This window comes from Hemicordylus capensis, chromosome 6 (assembly GCF_027244095.1).
Source record: "Hemicordylus capensis ecotype Gifberg chromosome 6, rHemCap1.1.pri, whole genome shotgun sequence".
Lineage (NCBI taxonomy): Eukaryota > Metazoa > Chordata > Lepidosauria > Squamata > Cordylidae > Hemicordylus > Hemicordylus capensis.
In genome coordinates this window covers 24,642,095-24,663,684 of record NC_069662.1, presented here as the reverse complement: position 1 = coordinate 24,663,684, position 21,590 = coordinate 24,642,095, and the positions used below count along the sequence as shown (strand labels likewise).

General features: G+C 44.6%; 1 protein-coding gene across 1 annotated transcript in view; it reads right to left on the bottom strand.

Moving 5' to 3' along the window:
* The window catches only part of LOC128330951 (transmembrane protease serine 9-like), a 42,980-nt gene that overhangs the window by 16,014 nt on the left and 5,376 nt on the right, over window positions 1-21,590 (bottom strand). Inside the window, exons 3-7 of the mRNA XM_053264318.1 lie at window positions 19,057-19,130; window positions 17,104-17,318; window positions 9,114-9,385; window positions 4,422-4,591; window positions 3,052-3,337 (exon numbers count right to left, since the gene is read on the bottom strand). Coding sequence (XP_053120293.1) covers window positions 3,052-3,337; window positions 4,422-4,591; window positions 9,114-9,385; window positions 17,104-17,318; window positions 19,057-19,130 — 1,017 coding nt within the window. The remainder of the gene's footprint in view (window positions 1-3,051; window positions 3,338-4,421; window positions 4,592-9,113; window positions 9,386-17,103; window positions 17,319-19,056; window positions 19,131-21,590) is intronic.

The window sequence follows — 21,590 nt, the reverse complement described above, 5'->3', positions numbered from 1 at the left end:
ATCAGTTGGATGACAACTCCCATCATCCCCAACCACAATGGCAATAGTGGCTGGGGATGATGGGAGTTGTAGTCCAACAACACCTGAGGATCCATGGCTGGGAACCTCTGCTCTGAACTACTGAGCAAGTATTGAAAACATTCAAATTATTAAAAAGTTGGGTAAACAGGAGTGCTCTAAAAGATTGTATCAAAAGGTTTCCAGGAAGTTTTTCAAACCCGGCTTTTAGAAACTATCTCCTCTGGAAATGGAAGCGTGTGTTCACATATCGGCCAAATTGACCCCAAAGTATCAGGGAGCACTTCACACAAAATTTGGGTTGTTCATTGCATATTAGCCTGATTTATATCCGGGGTTAAATTCACTTTTTGTGTCGGTTTTATTGGGCAACTTCAAACTCGCAGTAAACCCTCACAGTGAACTCGTGGTAAAGCCTGATGTCTGGGAAAGCTCCAGATGGAGGAGGGGTTTGGGGGGGATTGTAGCTCAGTGTAAAGCACATACTTTGTATGCAGAAGGTACCAGGTTCAATTCATGATATTTCCAGGTAGGGCTAGGAAAGACCTTTGTTTGAAACCTGGAGGAGAGCTGCTGCCTTCTTTCCTAGTTTGTGAGATTTCACCAAGTATAGCCCATATACTCATATTTATCTTCATTATCATATGGGCTAGAAACTTAGGTTTGTTTTAAAAATGGAATGAGGGGAGTCTGTTGCAATGCAAATAGACAGAGGGCAATTAGTGAAGAGTTGATGAAGAGTGCTAGGGGCCACTGGTAATCTCTCGCTCAAGCACACAAAAGCCTGAAACCAGCCCATTACTTGTGGATCAAAACTGCTTTATTGTCCATTTAAACAGCAACCCGAGCCAGTCTTTAAGCTGTTTATTTACCTAATAAACTGCTTATTTATTCATATACTACTTTTCCACCTCTACAAGGCCTTCAATGTGGTTTACAATTTTAAAACAATTAAACAAACCTTAAAGCAACAATTAAATGATTTTAAAAATACACAGTGCAGCAGAAAAATAAAATACAGAAAGCGAGAGGAGAGCATCAAACAGCCCAAAATGAGCTCAGGCCAAAAGACTGCTGGAATTTTTTAAAAAAATCTTATTAGCCGGGGAAAGTCTGTAGCCCTGGAGCCAGACGAATGTTCAGAAGGAGCAAGTTCCACAACCTGGGTGCTGCTGCCGAAAAGGCCCTGCCCTGAGTCACTCTGTCTCTGAGAAAGGCAAGGTGTGGAGGAGGGCCTCTGTTGATGATCTTAACAAGTGGGCAGACTCAAAGGGGAGAAGGCAGTCTTAAAGACCAGAATGCAGCCCTGAATCTATGGAGGTAATCTGGGCACTTTCCAGATTACACATTTACAACAGTGTCACTATTGTCCCTTAAGTGTGCTTCCGTACTGCCTGTATTTCGACATTGCAGTCCCTGCGCTGACAGCAAGGTGGCTTTCACATTTCTTTTTTTTTTTTTCAAATTCAATTTTTATTGATTTTGACAATAATAATATTCATTCATAACAAAGTAAACAGAAATGGACTTCCCGCACATCTCTCTTCGTGGAACATCAGCTATAAAATTTACCCTTGCTATAATAATAATTCGAAACATAAATTTAAATCATTACAAACACAGTTAATCTACCCAACCTGCATTTTTTTTCTTTCTAAATTTCAAATCCTGCTGTAAGATCCATAGTAGAAAAATAGTTTTTTAGATACACCAAAAATGGTTTCCAATCTTCTTTGAAACATTCTACGTTTTGGTCTCTTATCAGTGTTGTAAGTTTTGCCATCTCCGCATATTCCAAATTTTTTATCAGCCAATCTTCTTTTGAAGGCAGTTCATTACTCTTCCATTTTTGTGCATATATTATTCTGGCCGCCGTAGAAGCATACATGAAGAATGTTAAATTATTTGTAGAAATTGAACCTTGTGTTATTCCCAGTAGGAAGGATTCTGGCTTCTTAGAAAATGTCGTTTTAAATATTTTCTTTAACTCATTATATATCATATCCCAATAGGCCTTAGCCTTCCCACAGGTCCACCACATATGAAAAAAAGTACCTTCAGAATGTCCACACTTCCAACATTTGTTTGAAACATTTTTATACATTAATGCCAATTTTTTTGGTGTCAAGTACCTTCTATAGATCATTTTATAATAATTTTCTTTTAAAGCATAGCATGCAGTAAATTTTAAATCAATTTTCCATAACTTTTCCCAGGCTGCCATTTCTATATTACACCCCACATCTTGAGCCCACTTTATCATGGTTGTTTTAACGACTTCCTCTCTTGTCTCCTCCAGAAGTAAGAGTTTATACATTTTACAAACTAATTTTTCATCATTTTGATATAATTCCTTCTCAAAACTTGAAATCTGATCCTCAAATCCAACTTTAAAGTCTTTCTTATATATCTCATTTAACTGATGATACTGAAACCAATCTCTACCCAAATTTTGTATTTCAGTTAAACTTTTAAACTTACAATCCTTGTCTTGAAAATGTAACAAATCCCTATAAGTAGCCCAACACATTTGCATATTTGCTTCTTTACGTGATAAAGCTTCAATCGGAGATATCCATAATGGAGTTTTAGGTTCCAACCATTTTTTATATTTTAACCACACCCTCGGCTTTCACATTTCTGATGCCTTCTTTCGGATTTTATCCTTCCGTTTTAGTCCTACAACGTTGCATGGGTGTTGCAAATAAATAGCTGTATTTTCCCATTGAAGGAGGGTTGCGCAAGCTATTTATGTTTTCAAAATGATCCTGCCAAGCCGAAGCATTTTACCGCTGAACAATGTGTGATCTGGAAAGCACCCTGGCAAGGCAACCAGGGCTGCCTACCCTCACAATTGGCCTGGAGTCTTCAGGAACTGGTATCAGTCTCTAGATGCCACAGGAAGCAATCATGGAATGGCCTGATACTGTGAATGCCTTGATACTGTGGGAAACATTGGGGGAAATACTGGGAAGAGTTGCAGTCAAGAGTTGACAACCCTAATATTGACAGCTCATGCCGAAAAATTCCCTCACCCCATAAAGCCGAGCTGCAAAACAGACAACAGGAAGGCAACAGAGAAGGGAAGGGGAGAGGAACTGGTGAAACAACAGACATGGCTCCCTCCCGCTCTCAAAGTGATAGGCACCACTCCAAACTGTAGGCTCTGAACATGATGCTGCAGCCAGCCAGAGTAGGATGTGACTCTGGTGTAGACACCAGGGCGGTGGGGCAACCCACAGTCTTCTCCCCAGCTCACAATGCCAACCAGAAACCAGGAGCTGTTTTGGGCACAGACCAAGGGCCCCCCGGAATCACCCTAGGAACAAAGAACAACAGGGAGGAATCTCCCTCAGAATCTTTCCACAGAGAGCTCTTCTCCCGTTGGCTGTTCCTTGAGATGCCCCTACAGCTGCTTTGTCTGAGAATTGCCCTTCCATTCTGCAGTTTGTTTCAGCACTAACCAGGGACTGTTGTTTTTCCCCCAATGCCTGAGCTTGCATATATATTGTGCCCATGGCAGGGGTGGCTCAAGGTACCGGGGTGCCAGAGACGAGGCGCCAAATGTTTTCTTGCCCTATGCCCAGGCACATAGCTATAACGTGGGCAGAAAGTGCAGCTGTACCCAGGCTGGCAATGCCTGGGGGCATTTGCTGCCCCCTCCTTTGGTGCCCCTCCCCCACTACTGGCTTGCTTGCGGGCCCACCCACTTCTTCCCTCGCTCACCAGCCTTTGCATGGCCAGGCCACATGGGGAATTTGCAGCCTTTGCTGTTTTTGGACTACAACTCCCATAATCCCAAAACAGTGAACAATAGCGAGGGATTATGGAAGTTGTAGGCCAACATCTGCAGATGGGCTGAAGTTGAGCAGCCCTGCTTTAACTCTTTAAAGCAAATGGCGGCAGAGGACCCACCTTCAGCAAGGGAGGGCAAGGATGGGCACACAAGTGAGCGAGCAAGGGGACCACTGAGTGCTGGCAAGGAACCACCTTCAACCTTGCTTGGAACTTGCCCGTGCCCCTTTCAAAAATGACCTTTGCAAAGCTCAAATGTCATGTGGGGGAAGAAAGAGGGAGGGTTGCAGGCAGCCTCCTCTTCTCTCCTTGTTCTTCTTGCAAGCTTTGCAAGGAATGAGTCTTCGCTTTTCTCCCTGAGCTCCTTAGAAAGCTTGCAGCTCAGTAAAGGAGGTGTTCTGACATATTGGGGGGAGGCGTTATAGAAGCAGCAGGAGGCATCTTGCCACCCCAATTATCCATCACCTGAGGCAACTGCCTCATAATCAGGTTATGAAAGGACCACCCTGATCCAGACTTATGGCCTTCTGAGAATGTGCCAGAAAAATCTGGAAACTTCCAGAAACATCTTGGCAGCTTCCCTTAAGAACACCTGCAGAACTGTTTACCTGACAAGCATCTGTTTGTCCTGCTTCATATCCAGCACAAATCATGTCATCCAAAATGGGGGTGGAGCCTATGGAATCAGGCAAGGACACATTGAACATTTCATTGCACGTTTTGACACCGATGAGGGCAACTTTAGCTTGTTGAAGGCTCCTAGGATAAGGAAGTGGCACTGGAAATACAAAGGAGAAGTAACATAAGTTGTTTTCAGGCATAGTGAGTTAACTGAGCACTGTCCTCTCAAGTATAGCCCAGAGGCATTTCTCCCTCTCTTCCACTGGACTAGGAGAAACTGGCAGAGATTCTGATTAAATTACTTACTTACTTACTTACTTACTTACTTATCATATTTTTATACCACCTGATATGCATATCTGTAGGCAGTGTACAAAATTTAAAAGATTTAAAAATCAGCAATTAAGATACATGACAATTAAAACAATAGAATAAAATTATTAAAACAAGTTCTTAAAATTATTAAAATTAATTCTAATTAAAAGCCTGAGAGAACAGGAGGGTCTTGAGGTTCTTCCTGAAAACAAACAGAGAAGGAGATGCTCGTATTTCAGCAGGAAGCTTATTCCAAAGCCCTGGGGCAGCCACAGAGAAAGCCCGGTCCTGGGTCACCATCAAACGAGCCGGTGGCAACTGTAACCAGACCTCTCCAGAAGATTGCAACAGGCGGCAGGGATTATGACAAAGGTGGTGCTCTCTCAAATAGACTGGACCCAAGCTGTTAAGGGCTTTATAGGTAATAACCAGCACTTTGTATTTCACCCGGAAACATATTGGCAGCCAGTGCAGTTCTTTTAGAACTGCACTGTGTTATATGGTCCGTTCGTGTTGTCCCAGAGACCAGTCTGGCTGCCGCATTCTGTACCAACTGTAGTTTCCAGACTACATACAAAGGCAGTCCCACATAGAGTGCATTACAGTAGTCAAGCCTGGAGGTTACCAGCATCTTGACCAGGGATGGCTCTAAGTGGTAGCAAAGCATAGCACATGCTTCGCTCAAAATGTTTCCTGCTTCCCCTTTCCCTCCCCATCTATCAGACTGGAACTTTATAGCAAAGTGTCAGATAATACAATCATAGTTGTAATTTAATGGCAGCTGGAGGCAGGGGAATAGCTAGGGGAGCGGGGGCCCATGTTTGCCTCTCTCCCGGGAGGCCCCTTAGAGTGAGGGAGATAATGAAGTAAAGTAAGTAAATTTTATTTATGGTCATTGAACAAATACAAAACCAAAAATTACAGATTACTGTGACAGAAAGCAGATATCACAGTAGCGATTAGGGCAGTACCAAGTCGTCATTGTAGCTCCCTTTTGAACTGGTCAGGGAGGGGCACACCCTAATGGCTATATAATGGAATTTTGCTACAATGTAGGAGATAGATAGAGGAATTGTTATCCGCAAGTAAAAATTTAACGAAAAAATCATCAGGGTGTCTAGGGAATCGAATCAATAGTGGTAAAATCGGACTGTGCCTAATATCATGACAAAAGCTACAATTTAGTAAAACATGGGCAATAGTTTCGATTTCACCAGAACTGCAGGGACAAAGCCGAGCCTCCATGGGTAGATGTTGAAACCTCCCAGTAAGCAGAGCTGAACAGAAAGCATTGAAGCGGGCTCTCAAAAAGGCCCAGCGAAACTTAGAAAAAGTAATAGATGACAAGTATGATGCAGAGGAGAAACCTGCCCCGATCTTTAATGATCTAGAGAATGCAGGCAAACAAGCCACCTCATTCTTCAACTCAATATCTTTCGATCGCTGGTGAAACATTTTTTGTCATTGTTGTTCTCACAAGGCCCATTTCCAGTAAGGAATCTGGAGCAAATCTAAGGGGAAGAAGATTGTTAACGATCTTCAAATACCAGGGCGGTTGAGGCATAACCAATAAAAATTTAGGTAGGAATCCTACTGGTCAAAGATGAAGTTTCAGCCAGTAATAGATGATTGATAGCCAAGCCCTAGTTTCTACCTTTAGTAAACCAGCCTCCTGGCAGATCACCACATTAGCAGTGCCTCTGGGAAGAGAGCTCTCGGGCAAGGGCGTAACTATAATAGAGCAAGGGGAGACAGTTGTCTGGGGGCCCACTGCCTTGGGGTGGGCCCCAGAGGCAAGTCATCTGACTGACTCCCCTAGCCGCACACCCGCCTGGGCTTCCTTCAGTTGTATTCACCTTCCGAAATTGATGTGAGTGTTAAGACCTGGAGCTACCAGAACAAGTACCATTAAATGACTTGCATTTACAAAACCTTTTTAAAAATAATTTAGGATGATGTTCTACTGTGGCACATAGGTAGGGGTGTGTGTGTGTGTGTGTGTGTGTGTGTGTTTGTGTGTATGTGTGTGTGTGTGTGTGTGTGTATATATATATATATATATATATATAGATATAGATATAGATATAGATATAGATATAGATATAGATATAGATATATATTTATTTTTTACTATGCTTTTTGTTACCACTATTCAGCCTCATTTAAGATTTCTTTACTTCATGAGCTGAGCTTCAGTGAGCAGGGGGGCCATTTTAAAATCTTGTCTCTGGGCCCACTCCAACCTTGCTACACTCCTCCTCTCAGGAAACCTGACTGAATCCTTTCTAGAGTAACAAAATTGGTATAGGGGCCTAGTTGGGCGCCATATAAAAGTTGTGACATGGATTTGGCTAGTTACAATTTGATAGCAGCAGGAATATAACCACCACCCAGAGTGCAGTGGAATCACAATATAGCTGTCGCACTTCTTTGTGCCATGTCAGCAACCAGTGTGACATGTGCAGATTCCCTGCCATTATGCTAAAAAAACCACTCCAAGATATTTAAAATGCTTTGCTTGCTCAATTCGATGACCCTCGACAGACCAAGTGAAGTTCTGAAGTCTGTTGTTAAAGCAAACAATTTTAGTTTTGGAGTAGTTGATAACCAAATGCTCTTCCTGGCAATGGAGAGGGGGAAATGAAGAAAATAGGGAGGGGTGGGCCCTCAGGAGCTGGGGGGCCAGGGTTCTTTGAACCCATCCACTCAATTATAGCTACCCATTGGCTGGAGGGCCAAGTTTTGACCATCTCTGTCCTATAACTTGAATTAATTATTTTTTCAAAGGCCTCTATCATTTAAAGAAGCTTCATTTGCACACTACCCTAGAACAAGCAACAGAAACCAGTGCAGTCAGGTAGGTAGGACTCTTCCAGCCTCCCAGGAGCCAGGCCAACTCCTTAGCTTCCTTCCTGAGTGGTTTCCACACAGCAAGCCTTACAACGCAAAAAGTGGTGTAAACGGCAATGTTTTGTGTGCCAAATTCAAACCACAGTTGAAATTCGTTATAAGCTACCATGAGGAAATACAGCTGTTTTTTCTGTGACGCAACGTTATAGGGCTACAACACAGCAACAAAATCCAAAAGAAGGCATTGGAAATGTGAATCGGAAGGCATCGGAAATGTGTGAGCAACTTGCTGACAGCGCATGGACAGCGCAGGCAGTCAGGAAGCACACTTAAGGGATACGTTGTGATACTACATCTGGAAAGCACCCTGGCCAGAAACTGAATTGGATGAGGTTGTGTGTGCAGAGTCATCCCCTGCAGATTTCAGCTGGGCTGGTACTGACCTCTCTCCCCACCTCAGTCTTTGCAGCTACATGATCAGGAGAGGAAGAGAAACGTAGCCTGGAGAGCAGACTGGAAGGTTTGGCTTAATCCAAAAAGATAGAATTATCTATGAGGAATCTGGCCTATTTTCCGACTAAGTTTGAAAATGTCAAGCATGCTTCAACAATAAGTTAAACTAACATTAACTATTTCCTTCTATAAGTATTTAATATATAGTAAAATCCTTGCTCCCCTGATAAGGTTCTTTACATATTTCATTGTCCCAAACCAATTGTTCTAGAGTTGCCTTATACTGGACCGAAGCCCTGTTGAATTTCAGTAGCCCTTTTGAACAACTCATACTATTGAATAGCTTAATCTGTGTGTCAGTCACTGAGATTAAATCTAGAGCTGGAAGTAAATTGCACCAGCTGACATACCATGCAATGTTCCGTCTGGCTTGTAACAAAATGTGTGTGCAGTTGCTCAAGAACGCTCTTGTGCACAACGCAAAAATTGCACAAATGCAGTTGCGCAATGGACAGCCATTTTTTCCAGTGTCCCACATTTGCTGAATTCTTGTGTTTTGCACAAGAGTGCTCTTGCACAACTGCACACACATTTTGTTTCAAGGCAGATGAAACATTGCGCAGTATGTCAGCATTCAAGTTCAAATTTTAAATCCAGTGCATTTCTCTCCCAGAAGAGTTTTGCCATGCTCCCTCCCTTGGTGTTTTTAAGAAACAATTTTAAGGGATGTGCACAAATTGATTCGGCACAGCCCTCCGAATCGTTTTGGCAGAGCAGTGAATGGTACCTTTAAGCATGAGTAAAGCAGGTCCTTACCTGCTCCTCCACTGCACTGCTGCTTTTCCAGGTGCAGCATTGCGCCACTCAGAATCTGTGCGTAGTCACAGGGCTTCACCAAGCAGCCTGTGCATGGCGGTGGGACATGTGCATCCTACCATCACACACAGGCTGCTGGGTGAAGCCCTGCGGCCATGAGCGGACATCTGAGCACTATCATTTACCCACTAATAAATGGATAACTTGATGCATCCATAATGTATGCCACCTTCCCAGGTTCTCACCCCCATAATTGATGGCTCCCCATCCAGTTATCCAGCAACGCATCCCCTCAGGGAAATCAGCAGAATAATCTGGCATGCACACAGGAAGGATATACGGAGTATACTGCAGGGGTCCTTGGAGGTGCAAAAGGGCAATGTCCCCACGGTTTCCGACTCCTTCGAATGCAACGTTGCAGATCACATGAGAGACACGGAAGGTCCGGGCATGAGGGCTCGGGTCATCAATCTGGTATTCCCCCAGAATCACCGTGAGATCCTTCTGAGAGTTCTTTCTGGGAAACAAAGCAAAAACACATTGGCTGTAGGATGTGCGAAGTGGTTCAGGGCGTTCCGGATTCGGTTCGCAGGTTTGGGGGTTCAGGTTAGAACTGAACACACACACTCCAGTCTAGCTGGATTGAACCGAACCCCCCGCCCCAGTTAGTGATTTTTTTTTTTAATTGAAAAAATTTTCTTTACCTGTAGCCACTTCAGGGGGCTTCCTAAGGCTGTGGGAGGGGTCTGCAAAGGTTCCCTCTCCCCCTGCCGGCCTCCTATCTCACTCCCACAGCCCATCCTGCACATGCTCAAATGGCTTCTGAGAGGCCTGGCAAGGCCTAGGGCCTCGCAGGGACCATTTGAGCATGCACAGTGGCCATTTTTAAAATTTAAAAAAAATTAAAAATGGCCACTGAAAACAAAATGGCCACTGCACATGCTCAAATAACCCCTGCTAACTTGGCAAAGATGCACCTTTTAACACAGTGATTCTCTTTATCTAGTAGGGAGAGAGTAATTGGCCCTATCCACCCCCAGCACAGTACCTCCAGTGACTGTTGCTGGTGTCTGTCTTATGTTTCTTTTTAGATTGTGAGCCCTTTGGGGACAGGGAGCCATCTTATCTTATTTATTTAGTATTTCTCTGTGTAAACCGCCCTGAGCCATTTTTGGAAGGGCGGTATATAAATCAAATAAATAAATAAATAAATAAATAAATAAATAAATAAATAAATAAATAATAGTCCCTGCGAAGCCCTAGGCCTTGCCAGGCCTCGCAGAGACCATTTCAATTCAATCAATCAATCAATCAATTCAATCAATCATTTCAATTTATTGCGGCCATAGGCCATACAGAAAACATACAAAATAAGAAAGATTAAAAAAATATACCAACAATAGTATAGTACATAGTAGTAAACAGTGGCTCCTAAAATTTGGATCTTAACCAGGATCTTAATCTAATAGCAACATAGAAGAATTTAGCCACCACCTTAGTAATCTTATCATCTCGATCCTCAAGACAGAAATTCAGATAAAAGGGGTCAACTCTTCCTGGGAGATGCTCTAATAGGGGGAATATGAGCTCTTTCCTGATGTCAGAGTACAGGGAACAATAAAGCAGCACGTGCAGAACTGTTTCAGGGAGGCCTGCACCACAGGGGCATAGGCCATAATCTGACGATCCCTTGTTAAATCTTTTTTCCAGAAGGGCTGAAGGCAAAACATTCATGCGAGCCCTAGTGAAAGCTATCCTAAACTTTGGGAAGTGTAGGAGAGCTAAATATTTAGCACCGCTTTTCCCCAAAGGGGAATAATTTTATTCTGTTGTTTTAATTGTCATGATGCCAAAAAATAAGGGGGAACAGATCCTATTTCCCCTAGAAACTAGATTCTGGTGCTCAATGTCATGAAGGCGTTGTATGAGTGTAACCTTCGCCTTCTCATTTCCCATGAGTAGGATTTCAGAGGGAAATAAACCCATTTGCATTATTTTGTTGTTAACACATGACAGCCAAGGACTGGGAAAGGAGTCTCTCCATAGATACTGTCATGTCCCCTAGCTCTGACAGCGAGGAAGAAAGGGAAGCTGTCGGCGTTTCAGCCGAGTCTGGAATGTCTGAAGGGCAGAGCCCGACTGCAGTGGAATTAGCTGACGGTTCAGAACAGACTCAACAGCCTGAACCAGCAGAAAATGTCAGCGACCAATCGGGGGATGATTTAGGCATTGGAGCTCCACTGATGCCACAGCAACGTAGGTGTTTCAAACGCAGGTCACAACTGGAGGCGGTGCGGAGGAGCAAGCGCCTGTTATCGAAGGCTGACAAGCCGTAAATCCTGACACCTGGGAGCTTTCGACTGGCTCCATAAATTGGAGCCTCTGACTCCCACTCATTGCTGAGTTTCAACAATTGTAATTCACCCACAGCAAGCAGCCGAGCCGTGTACTTCGCTGGCCTTGGGCCAGACCTTGACAGATACAAAAAATAGGAGGGTTCCTGAATATCCAAGCAGAGTTTGATCCATCTGGTAAAAGTAAGTTCCTATGCTTTAGAGAGATTAGTAAAAAGTCCAGATTCCAAACATAATGCAGAGTAGGAAACACACCTGGGTACCCCAAAGATTGCCCTAAGAAATAGTGACTGAACCATTTCCATCTCTGGTGTTACTCCCTGGATCCAAAGTGGGACACCATAGAGTAATTGGGCTACAATCTTTGCTCGGAAAACTTGGAGGGCCATAGGCACATACTGGCCTCCTTTAGAATAGTAAAATCGCAAAAAAGTGTTAAGGGTTTTATGGGCAATAGAGATAGAATACAATCTTTGGGATTTCCAGTTTAGATTATGTTGGAAATGTATACCAAGATATTTAAATTTGTAAACCTGTTCGATATTTTCCTTATTTATCGCCCACTTGTAAAGTTTCCTAGCTTTAGTAAAGACCAGGACCTTAGATTTCTCATAGTTAATAGATAAATTGTTATCGTTGCAGTATTGGGCAAAAGCTGTCAGCAATCTAAGCAGACCGAGTCGAGTCTGGGACAATAGCACCGCATCATCCGTGTACAGCAACACTGGCACACGAATGTCAGCCAATTTGGGGGCGTGTGAATCTATCTTTTCTAGGCACTGCGCTAAATCATTTATAAAAAGATTAAACAAGGTAGGGGCCAGAACACAACCCTGCCTGACCCCGCGAGTGACGGAAATTGGATCAGTCAATGCCCTATTAGGAGCATATCTGACTCGGATAGAGGAATCGACATGTAGCTGCATAATCAAAAACAACAGTCTTTTGTCCATCGAGGACTTCCCAAGCTTAGACCATAATAATTCCCTAGAAATAAGGTCAAAAGCAGCTTTTAAATCCATGAAAGCTGCAAAAAGTCTACCCTTGGGAGCACTAGAATATTTACATGCAAGATGGTTCAAAATCATGCAGTGGTCAAGTGTGGAACGACCAGCTCTGAAGCCTGCCTGTTCGATCCCTAGGATCTGCTGGTCAGAAATCCATGTTTCAAGTTTGGATAACAGGTAGAGGGCATATACTTTGCCCACTACCAAAAGCAGGCTAATGGGTCTGTAGTTAAATGGGTCAAGGTGAGAACCCGGTTTAAAGATCGGAACCACTATTGCTATTCTCCACTTAGCAGGGAAGATACCGGTACTGTTTATTGAAGTAAACAGATTAGCTAAAACGGGGGCCCACCATTCCACATTGGCTAGCAAAACCTCAGGAAGAATAGCGTCAGGACCTGGGGCTTTACCAGTTTTGAGACGGCTAAGCAAATCTACTATTTCATCTGATCCAACCGAAGGCCATAAAGGTAACACCTCAAATGGAGGTGACGCAGAAAGCTGCGTGGGTTGAGCATCATTATAAAGAGCATAAAAGTGGGATTCCCATGTTTTAGCTGGAATCCTGCACAACATATTGGAATGATTTGTCACCAAAACAATTTTCCAAAAAGCATGACTGTCTTTTTGGTTTGTAGCCAATATTAACTTACCCCATGTATTTTTTAATGCCTGAGTCTTGGCAGATCTAAGGCTCCTTTTGTAGGCCTTCTTTATCAAAAAATATGTTGGTGGAAGATTGTGATCTGAACTCGATCTATAATCTCTATATATGCCTTTCAACTGATCACGCAGCCTCCTGCAATGCGGGTCATACCAGTTATTAGGTCGTTTCCCATTATGCACACAAGAAGGGTGTGGGTAGCTAGAGGGCGAAATCTTTTGAGTCAACATACCTTTTAGGTCCTCATATGCAATAATTGCTTGTGGACCCGGTTGATCTAGTACAATTAAGTTATACAAATTACTTCCCTCAGGGGAATCATATAAGGTATTCAGCTCATTTTCAACTTTCTTTGACCACTTGATTTTACAGCCCAACTTAGCTGATCTTTGCTCATACAGACAAGGGAAAGGGGTATCCCCCCTCACCCGAGGTAATTCAAGACAAGTGAGCATCGGGAGATGGTCACTAAAGATTTGCTCGCCCACCTCAAAAGATGTAACCTGGGGGAGCAGGAAGTGAGAAACCAAAGCGTAGTTGACTACACTACTCCCCCGCGAAGAAATAAATGTATATTCGCCTGGAATATCCAGCAAAATAGTACCATTTAATAATACCAGCTCAAACATTCTAGCCAAGTGGATCAGTTGAACTCCAGACCTATTGATAACTTGCTCTTTTGATTGCTGGATTGGAGCAGAAAATCCCTCAATGCAATCCCCCCAGTTCCATAAATGAGAAGCCATTAGAGCACTGTCATCTGCACCGCATCTAGAATTGAAATCACCCATGAGGACGACTGCAGCATGCGGGTACTTTAGAGTTGCTTCTAATATATATAGATCTAATTGTTGCCGAATATTATTGGACAAACTGGAGGGATATATACATTAAACAACAAAATATCCCCACTTAGACCTTTAAGGAGAATAGTCATAGCATACGGAGGAAGATCAGGCAAACGAATGGATTCGACATTGAGGGCTAGCGAAACACAACATGCCAAACCCGCCTTGGACCTTCCCTTGTTATTATCTGAATGGGCTTTTAATACATGAACAGTAAAGCCACTAATAACCAAATCCTCTTTGGACCAAGTCCCATTGTTTCCAAATCCTCTTTAGAAAAATGTCCCGTTGTTGCAAGAAGGTGATAAACTCCACATCAGACCTTTTCCCAAGCCACCCAGCTATATTCCAGCTAAGAATTTTCCAATCAGATTGCCTACAGTTTGCATTGTGTTCCTCCAGTTCAGCACGGGGATGTAAGTCAGGTGGAGTCTCTATGGGTGGAAATCTAGAGCCGCTTCCTGGCCTAGGTGTAGCCAACGGGGGATACATTGGTACAAGATTGAACTCTCCACCAGCAAATAAGGCAGAATCACCGCTCGACTTATAAAATCCCTGCCTAGGAGAACCTAGCAGACGATGTCACTTCTGCACAGAAGGTTCCGCCAACTTTTCTAGGGCTCCACTTATATTTGTGGAGGGAAAAATGAAATTGGAGATTTTAATCTGCCTAAGATGGTGGAGATCTAAAGTAGGCAAGTTATTCAATTGATTAGTGGGAGCAGCAGAGGTCGTCTCCAACAATACAGGTCTCCCATTAGCCTCCTCAGGCACCTTCTTTCTGTGCTTGCGATTTTCTGCTAGAATATTCTCAAGAGAGATTAGCTTCCTGATATTAGCCCAAAGTCCATCCTTAAGAAGAGATCGATTATTTATTTCAAAAATGCTATCCTCAGCCCGGGATCCCAATGAGCTGGAATTAGAAGGAATAGAAGGGGAACAAAAGTTCTGGGACCCCGGATTCATCAGAGGATCATTCAAGTATGGACCGCTTGGATCCACTGGTTCGGGAGACTCCTCATCCACCAAAATCTGCAAAAAATTAAAATCTTCTGACAGTGTTCCAACTTCTGAAATTGTTGTAAAAAATAGGTCTTTGTGTTCATCAGAAGACGGGGGAATCGGGCTAGGTGAAACATAGCCATCCAAAATGGGGTCTCTGGACCAAGGGTCCTGAGGAGGTTTCTGTGCCACAGAAGAGGGGTATCTCCATTGAACTCCCTTCTGGGGATTCTCTTTCCGCGTATGAATCCACTCTGGCAAGATAGGGGTCACAGCCTTGTTAGGAGAATTCATCCGGATCACATCCATGTCCACAACCTCCTCAAAGACCCTCGTTGGAGAAATTTCCCACACAGCTAAACGATTCCTCATTCTTATCAGAGATTGCAGGATCAAGGCATGATCAAGTGTAAGCAGAAGTTTAAGCGTATGAGCTTTAGAAGGACTGAGTTCTGAAAACGACGTCAAATCAATGGCTTGTACAGGGAAGGCCAAAAGTTGAGCAAGAGACCTACAAATCAGGGTTTCTGAATACCACCTCTGGCAATTGGTTGAATTCAAACAAATATCCAGAATGAGTTGTTTGGGTTGGTATATTAACCGAGATGTTCTCCCATTCCCTCCATAATTAAGATGTCCAGAATGAACCGAAGAGGAGACCCCTCCATGAATACTGAAGCCAGCATATGGTGGTATTTGGTTTGTGTGTGGAGGCTGGAATTCTGTCTGCACACTAGCATCAACAGGCTGGTGGTTCTCCTTCAAACTTGTTGCTATAGGGGCCCTACATTTATCATTTAAAACAGACTTAGATAGTTTCTTCAATTCCAAAGCCAGCTGGTCCATTTGTTCTGAAACTCTAGAAAGGCGTTGGAAAAGATATTTCAAAGTTTCCAGCACTAATAAAGCCAAATTTAGAGGAAAAATCCTCACAGGGATCGGGTAAGGACGCTTTCCTGGGAGTAGAGGGAAATAAATCAGCTGAGTCATTCAAAAGTATCAAAGAAGGCTCATCCACTTCACTTAAATTACTAACCGGAATGAAAGATTTGTAGCCTTCACACTTTGACTCTGAACAACTCCCCACCGTGCTGCTTCTCATTCCAGCATCTAATTTATCAAAGGCGTGAGTATCCTCGAAAATATCTTCAGTACCTCTGCAATTCAGCTTACTTTCATTCTGAGGTTGCTGCAGCTGTCCTGGTTGCTCACAAAGTATATCCTTCTCCACTTGGTATGTTTGGTTTACTTGAGAGGTAAAATCCTCTTCTCCCAGGGATTCCCGAGCTGAAGGTCTCACTTCTAATTGCTTATTCAACTTTGTAGCTCGTTTGTTTTGCTTTCTTCTCATGTTTAATTGAGACTTCAGCCACCTTATCAGCTTCAACGCTGACAATAAAATAGAAAAAACAAACTAAAACAAATAGTGATTAAGATAAGAAGCGGAGCAGAGAGAATCAGCATCCTTCCCTCAGCGTCGTTAGCCGGAAGTCCAGAGACCATTTGAACATGCGCAGCAGCCTCCAAAATGGCCACCGTGCCAATCTTTACAGGCCCAAATGGGCCGAAAATCATACCAGGATGGGCTGCAGGGATGAGATATGAGGCCAGCAGTGGGAGGGGAGACCTTTGCAGACATCCCCCCCATGGCCTTTAGGAAGCCCCTCGAAGGGGCTACAGGTAAAAAATAATAATTTTAAAAAATTGTGAAACTCCCGTGGACCAAACCAAACCAGGGGGGGTGAGGTTCAGGGGGTGCTGGACCAAACTGGCCCAGTCAGGTTTGGGTGCAGTTTGCACTCGAACCGAATCGGGCCAGCCGGTTCAATGCACACCCCAATTGGCTGACACACTGAGGGAAATTACTCAAAGCAGCCCTATTGAAATTAAAAGAACAAGTTAGGCCAGTGCTCTTCACTATAAGGTCTGGGGGACTCCCATGAATCCTAAATGTGGCTTCTTGACTAATTACTATTGGGCCTATGTAAAGCTTCGAGCGAAGTTGAATACTGTGCGTAGAATCCAAGGGAAATAATTATGGTATGCAAGGACAAGGCAGTGGAGTGGAATCAAGAATATTAATACTTTAACGAAATAGATATTACTAGCTGACCCCACACAGAGCATCTGTGCAGTTGTGCACTGAGCCTGTGGCATCCCCCCACAGTGCTCTCACTCGCTCGCTCCCCCCGCAGCTCGCTCGCTTGCTCTCCCCCCCGCAGCTCGCTCGCTCTCCACCCCACAGCTTGCTTACTCACTCCCCCCCTGCAGCTCACTCACTGTCCCCCCCCCGCAGCTCACTCGATTGCTCTACCCCCCAAGCTGCAGCCCCCTATCCCCAGAGACCTCCCCACCCTCACCTGAACCCCTCTCCTGCTCCTCCCTCCAGGAGCAGCAGCAGTGGTTGACTGGGCCGTTCCTCGCTGCTGCTACCACCATGGCCACTCATTCCCCTCAGGCCGCTGACAGGCCCGGGCCTATCCCTTGCCTGCCTGCCTCCCTCTGACAATGGCCTCGGTAGCCCCAAATGGCAGCAGTGGTTGACTGGGCCCTTCCTTGCTGCTAGTGCTGCCATGGCCGCTCATTCCTCTCAGGCTGCTGACAGGCTCAGGCCCATCCTTTGCCCTTCTTTCTGTCTCTCTTCCCGTCCCTTCTTTTTCTCTTTCTCTCTTCTCCACTTGCTCTTCCCCACTCTTTCTTCCCCCTCCCTTCATGTTTTTTCTCTCTCTCCCTCCCTCCCTGAGTTAACAGATTTTGTTCATCTTGTTTCCTCATCTAATTCACACAATGGCATCCTCCTTCTCCTGAAGGGGCTCTTTCCTCCCTCATGACCCATCTTTTTGCAGATCCGTGCCTGCTATATTTTATATATAGAGATTTCTCTCCTCTACAATCAAGAACATCTTCCGACCAGTAACAGTTGCATTCCAACTGACCTTAACCACCACAGGCTCCTCCTCCTTATCTGCATAGGGAATCCCCACTGCCCAATCACCATGGTGCTTCAGCTCTCACAGGCTCCTTCTCCCTATCTGCATATGGAATCCCCACTGCCCAATCACCATGGTGCTTCAGCTCTCACAGGCTCCTTCTCCCTATCTGCTTATGGAATCCCCACTGCCCAATCAGGTGCTTCTGCTTGCGAACTCTCAGCCAATTGCCTCCTTTCTACCACGTCCCCACGCATGGCCCATCTTGGAGAATAAATAATATAGATGTACAGAGAGACAAGTGCAGACTGCTTTCAGTGGTCTTGCTGCTGACTGTTTGTTAGCCCCTCCTCCACTCCAGGGTGCTTTCCAGATTAGACCCTGCAACGAGGTCAGGACGTATCTTGGAAGTGTGCTCCCACATTTCCTGCGTCGTGACATGGCAGTCCCTACAAGGACGGCAGAGTGCCATTCACATTTCCAATGCCTTGTTTCAAATTTAATCACTGTGATATAGTGCAAGGACATCTTATATCCAGCATAAAAAAGTTTCTGTTTTCTCGGGTTGTTAATTTCTGCAAGACTGATCCCCCTGTTTCCGTTTCGAATGAGACTTGCCTGGACAGAGGCATTTTACTGCTGTTGAGCAGCTGGTCTGGAAAGCGCCCAGAACTGGAATACAAATAATTAAAGCCTCATTCAAAAGCTGGCCTGGATCTAGGAATGGATTAACCAAAAACACCACAATCGCCTTGGCAGAATGCAGAGACTACAATTCCCACCATGCAGTGCTGTACTTTGCGCAGCACCTCTGGGACTCATTTATTTATTTATTCAGGGAAATGGAGCCCTCCTGAGCCCCTGCATCATCGCAGCACTTCCCCATAGAGCAATTTAGAGAGGGCTCTGTCTCTCTTAAAAGGCCCTCCCATACTGAGAAAAGTGCAGGGCTGTGCAGAGGTCAGCACAGTGGAAATGACTCTCACACTGAAGGTGGGGTTTTGTTTGTTTGTTTGTTTTGTTTTGCCAAAGTGCCCCCCGCCTCCCCCGTGAAAAACTGTGAAGATCACTGAGTTAGGTAATGCCTAACATGTCATTTTAATTTCAGGGGGACTACTCAAAGTATTTTTTTTCTCAGTATGTCAGCCATTCAGGTAGGAACATGCATCTAGTTCTGGGGTGGAGCAACGGATTAACAGCCTCAGAGCACACCTAGTACCAAGTTGCTCCCAGGCAAAAGCTATACACAGAAATGCTGAGCACACAGTAATTCCATCCCCTGCTTGCAGGTACTTACTTGAAGCAGTGAGCGGCTGACACCACCCATTCTTCGCTCACAAGTGACCCACCACAGAAATGCCTCCCATTCTGACGAATGCTAACCTGCCACGGCCAGGCTCCAATCTCTGCATCTTGGCCACCGACAATTCGAGGCGATATCACTGGTTGGCCACAGACTTGGGGAGAAAGTGATAAAGTGGGGAGGTGTTGTACAACAGGAAAACTCCACATCAAATAACACTGACCCTCCTTTGTTTGCCCAGGTCTGGTAACACGAGTTGCAGCCAAAAGAGATCAGGTGAAGCAGATCTATTCTCAGCTCTCACAATAGGCTCATTCACATGAATGGCAGTGGGGCAGGAGAAGCACCCAGCCTGGGTGGGAGATCTGGGCGCACTCCTGGTTTTTGGTCATGTGCTTGCAAACATTATGATTTTTGCATGATCGTGGGCAAGGTGGCAGCTGGGTCAGACGGCTTTTCCTCCTACCTTAGTAAAATGCTGGGGATAGAATCTGGGTAGGGCTTGCTCATCCTACCCAGCTGCCACCTCACATGCAAGCAAGACTGAGGTGCTCATTGTAGCGGATTGGAATTTAAGTGATGAGTTAGATCTCTCTGTGCTGGATGGGGTTCCACTTCCTCAGAAGGAACAGGTATGCAGCTTGGGAGTGCTCTTGGATCCAGGCGTTGCCCTGGTATCTCAGGTGGCAGCTATGGCTAGGAGCGCTTTCTATCAACTTCAGTTGATTCAACATCTGCGTCCATTCCTTGAAGAGAATGATCTCGAAACAGTGGTGCATCAGCAGGTAACCTCCAGGCTCGACTACTGCAATGCTGTCTACGTGGGGCTGCCTTTGTACGTAGTTCGGAAACCTCAGTTAGTTCAAAATGCGGCAGCCAGACTGGTCTCTTGGGTAACCCAGAGAGACCATATTATGCCTGTCTTAAAACAGTTGCACTGGCTGCCAATATGTTTCTGGGTGAAATACAAAGTGCTGGTTATTACCTTAAAGCTCTGAATGGCTTGGGTTCGGGCTACCTTAGAGAGCGCCTTCTTTGGTATGATCCCCATCGCTCATTGAGGTCATCTGGAGAGGTCCGTCTCCAGTTACCACCGGTACGTCTGGTGGTGACTTGGAACCGGGGCTTTTCTGTAGCTGCTCCTGGCCTATGGAATGCACTCCCTGCAGATATCTGCAGTTTAGGCTTGCCCTAAAAACTTACTTGTTTGGCCTGCCCTTCCAAGGTTTTAAAATGGTTTTTAAAGTATTTTAATTAGTTTTAAATGGTTTTTAATCATTTTTGAATTGTTTTTATATTGTTTTTAGCACTGTGTTTTAAATGGTGTGTGTTTTTATGTCTTTTTAAATTTGTTGTACACCACCCAGAGCCTTTGGATGGGGTGGTTTATAAATTAAACAAACAAACAATCATTCTCCTCATCTCCTTCCTTTATGTTTACAAGCACACAACCAAAAATTGGGAGCACACCCGGCTTGCCTCTCCAGGCTGGGCACTTCGACTGTCCTACTAGCAGTTGTGTGAATGAGCCTGGTGTTTTCTTTGGCTGGTTGTGGAAGAATGTTATGCTAGCCCAGGTGTGTTGTGCTAGCTAATTGCACTAAGTTCCAGGCTAGTGTTGCATTACCGCAAGCAGACTTGCAATTGCACAACAGTGTGCAATCTATTACAACAGAGTAATGGTTACACGACTGCACAAACCTCTGGTTTTTTTAGCGCAACCACATCATCCTCTTGCACTAGTGCAACTTTGTTAGTCATGGTGTCAGCCTTTTTTTTTTTTTAGTTAGTAAAGTCACAGCAAGCTCCAGTTTTGGTCCGAGCTGTAGCACTGGGGTAAGGGTTTTGAACCCTTTCCCCCATGCCACTTTCGCAATTGTCCCCCTGAAACAATTATTAACCCTACTGTGGGGTGGGGGCAGGGATACAGATACAGGAGAACCTCATTACTCACAGGGGTTCAATTCCTCGCCTACTACCACGAGTAACAGAACCATGAGTAACAAGGCATTATTCCTATGGGGAAAGGGGGGGTTAGGTCCCAGGCTGGAGGGGAAATGGCAAAAGAAACCAGCCAAAAGTAGCGAAAACACTTACTTTGGCATGCTCCATGGTGCCTCTGCCTGTCCAGGAATACCCCCCATGCACCCAGGAATGCCCCCCAAAGGATGCAATCCCACCCAAATCTGTGAAAAATTACAGAACAAAGTCATTTTTTAAAAAAAGAGATGAGTCACAAAATGGCTCCTCCTGTCTCCTCCTGACAAAATGGCCGGTGGAAGTGACCTCCACGGTCACAAAATGGCCGGTGGAAGTGACCTCCATGGTAACTTCCAGCCTTCTAGGAACTGCGGATATGTGGGTTTTAACCCTCATATCTGCCGAAACTGGAAATGGAAGTCTATTAGATACCCCATGGATACACAGAGCCATGAATAATGAGGTCCGACTTTACTTGTGTCAATCCTCTACTTTTCCCATTGCAAGGCAAACAGCAGCTTCAACATGTATGAAGATTCATCCAGAGTTTGGGGCTGCAGTGTCACCAAATGTGGATGACAACCATCTCTACCTCTGCACTTTCATCAGCTAGCTCCAGAGAAGAGGTAGAAAT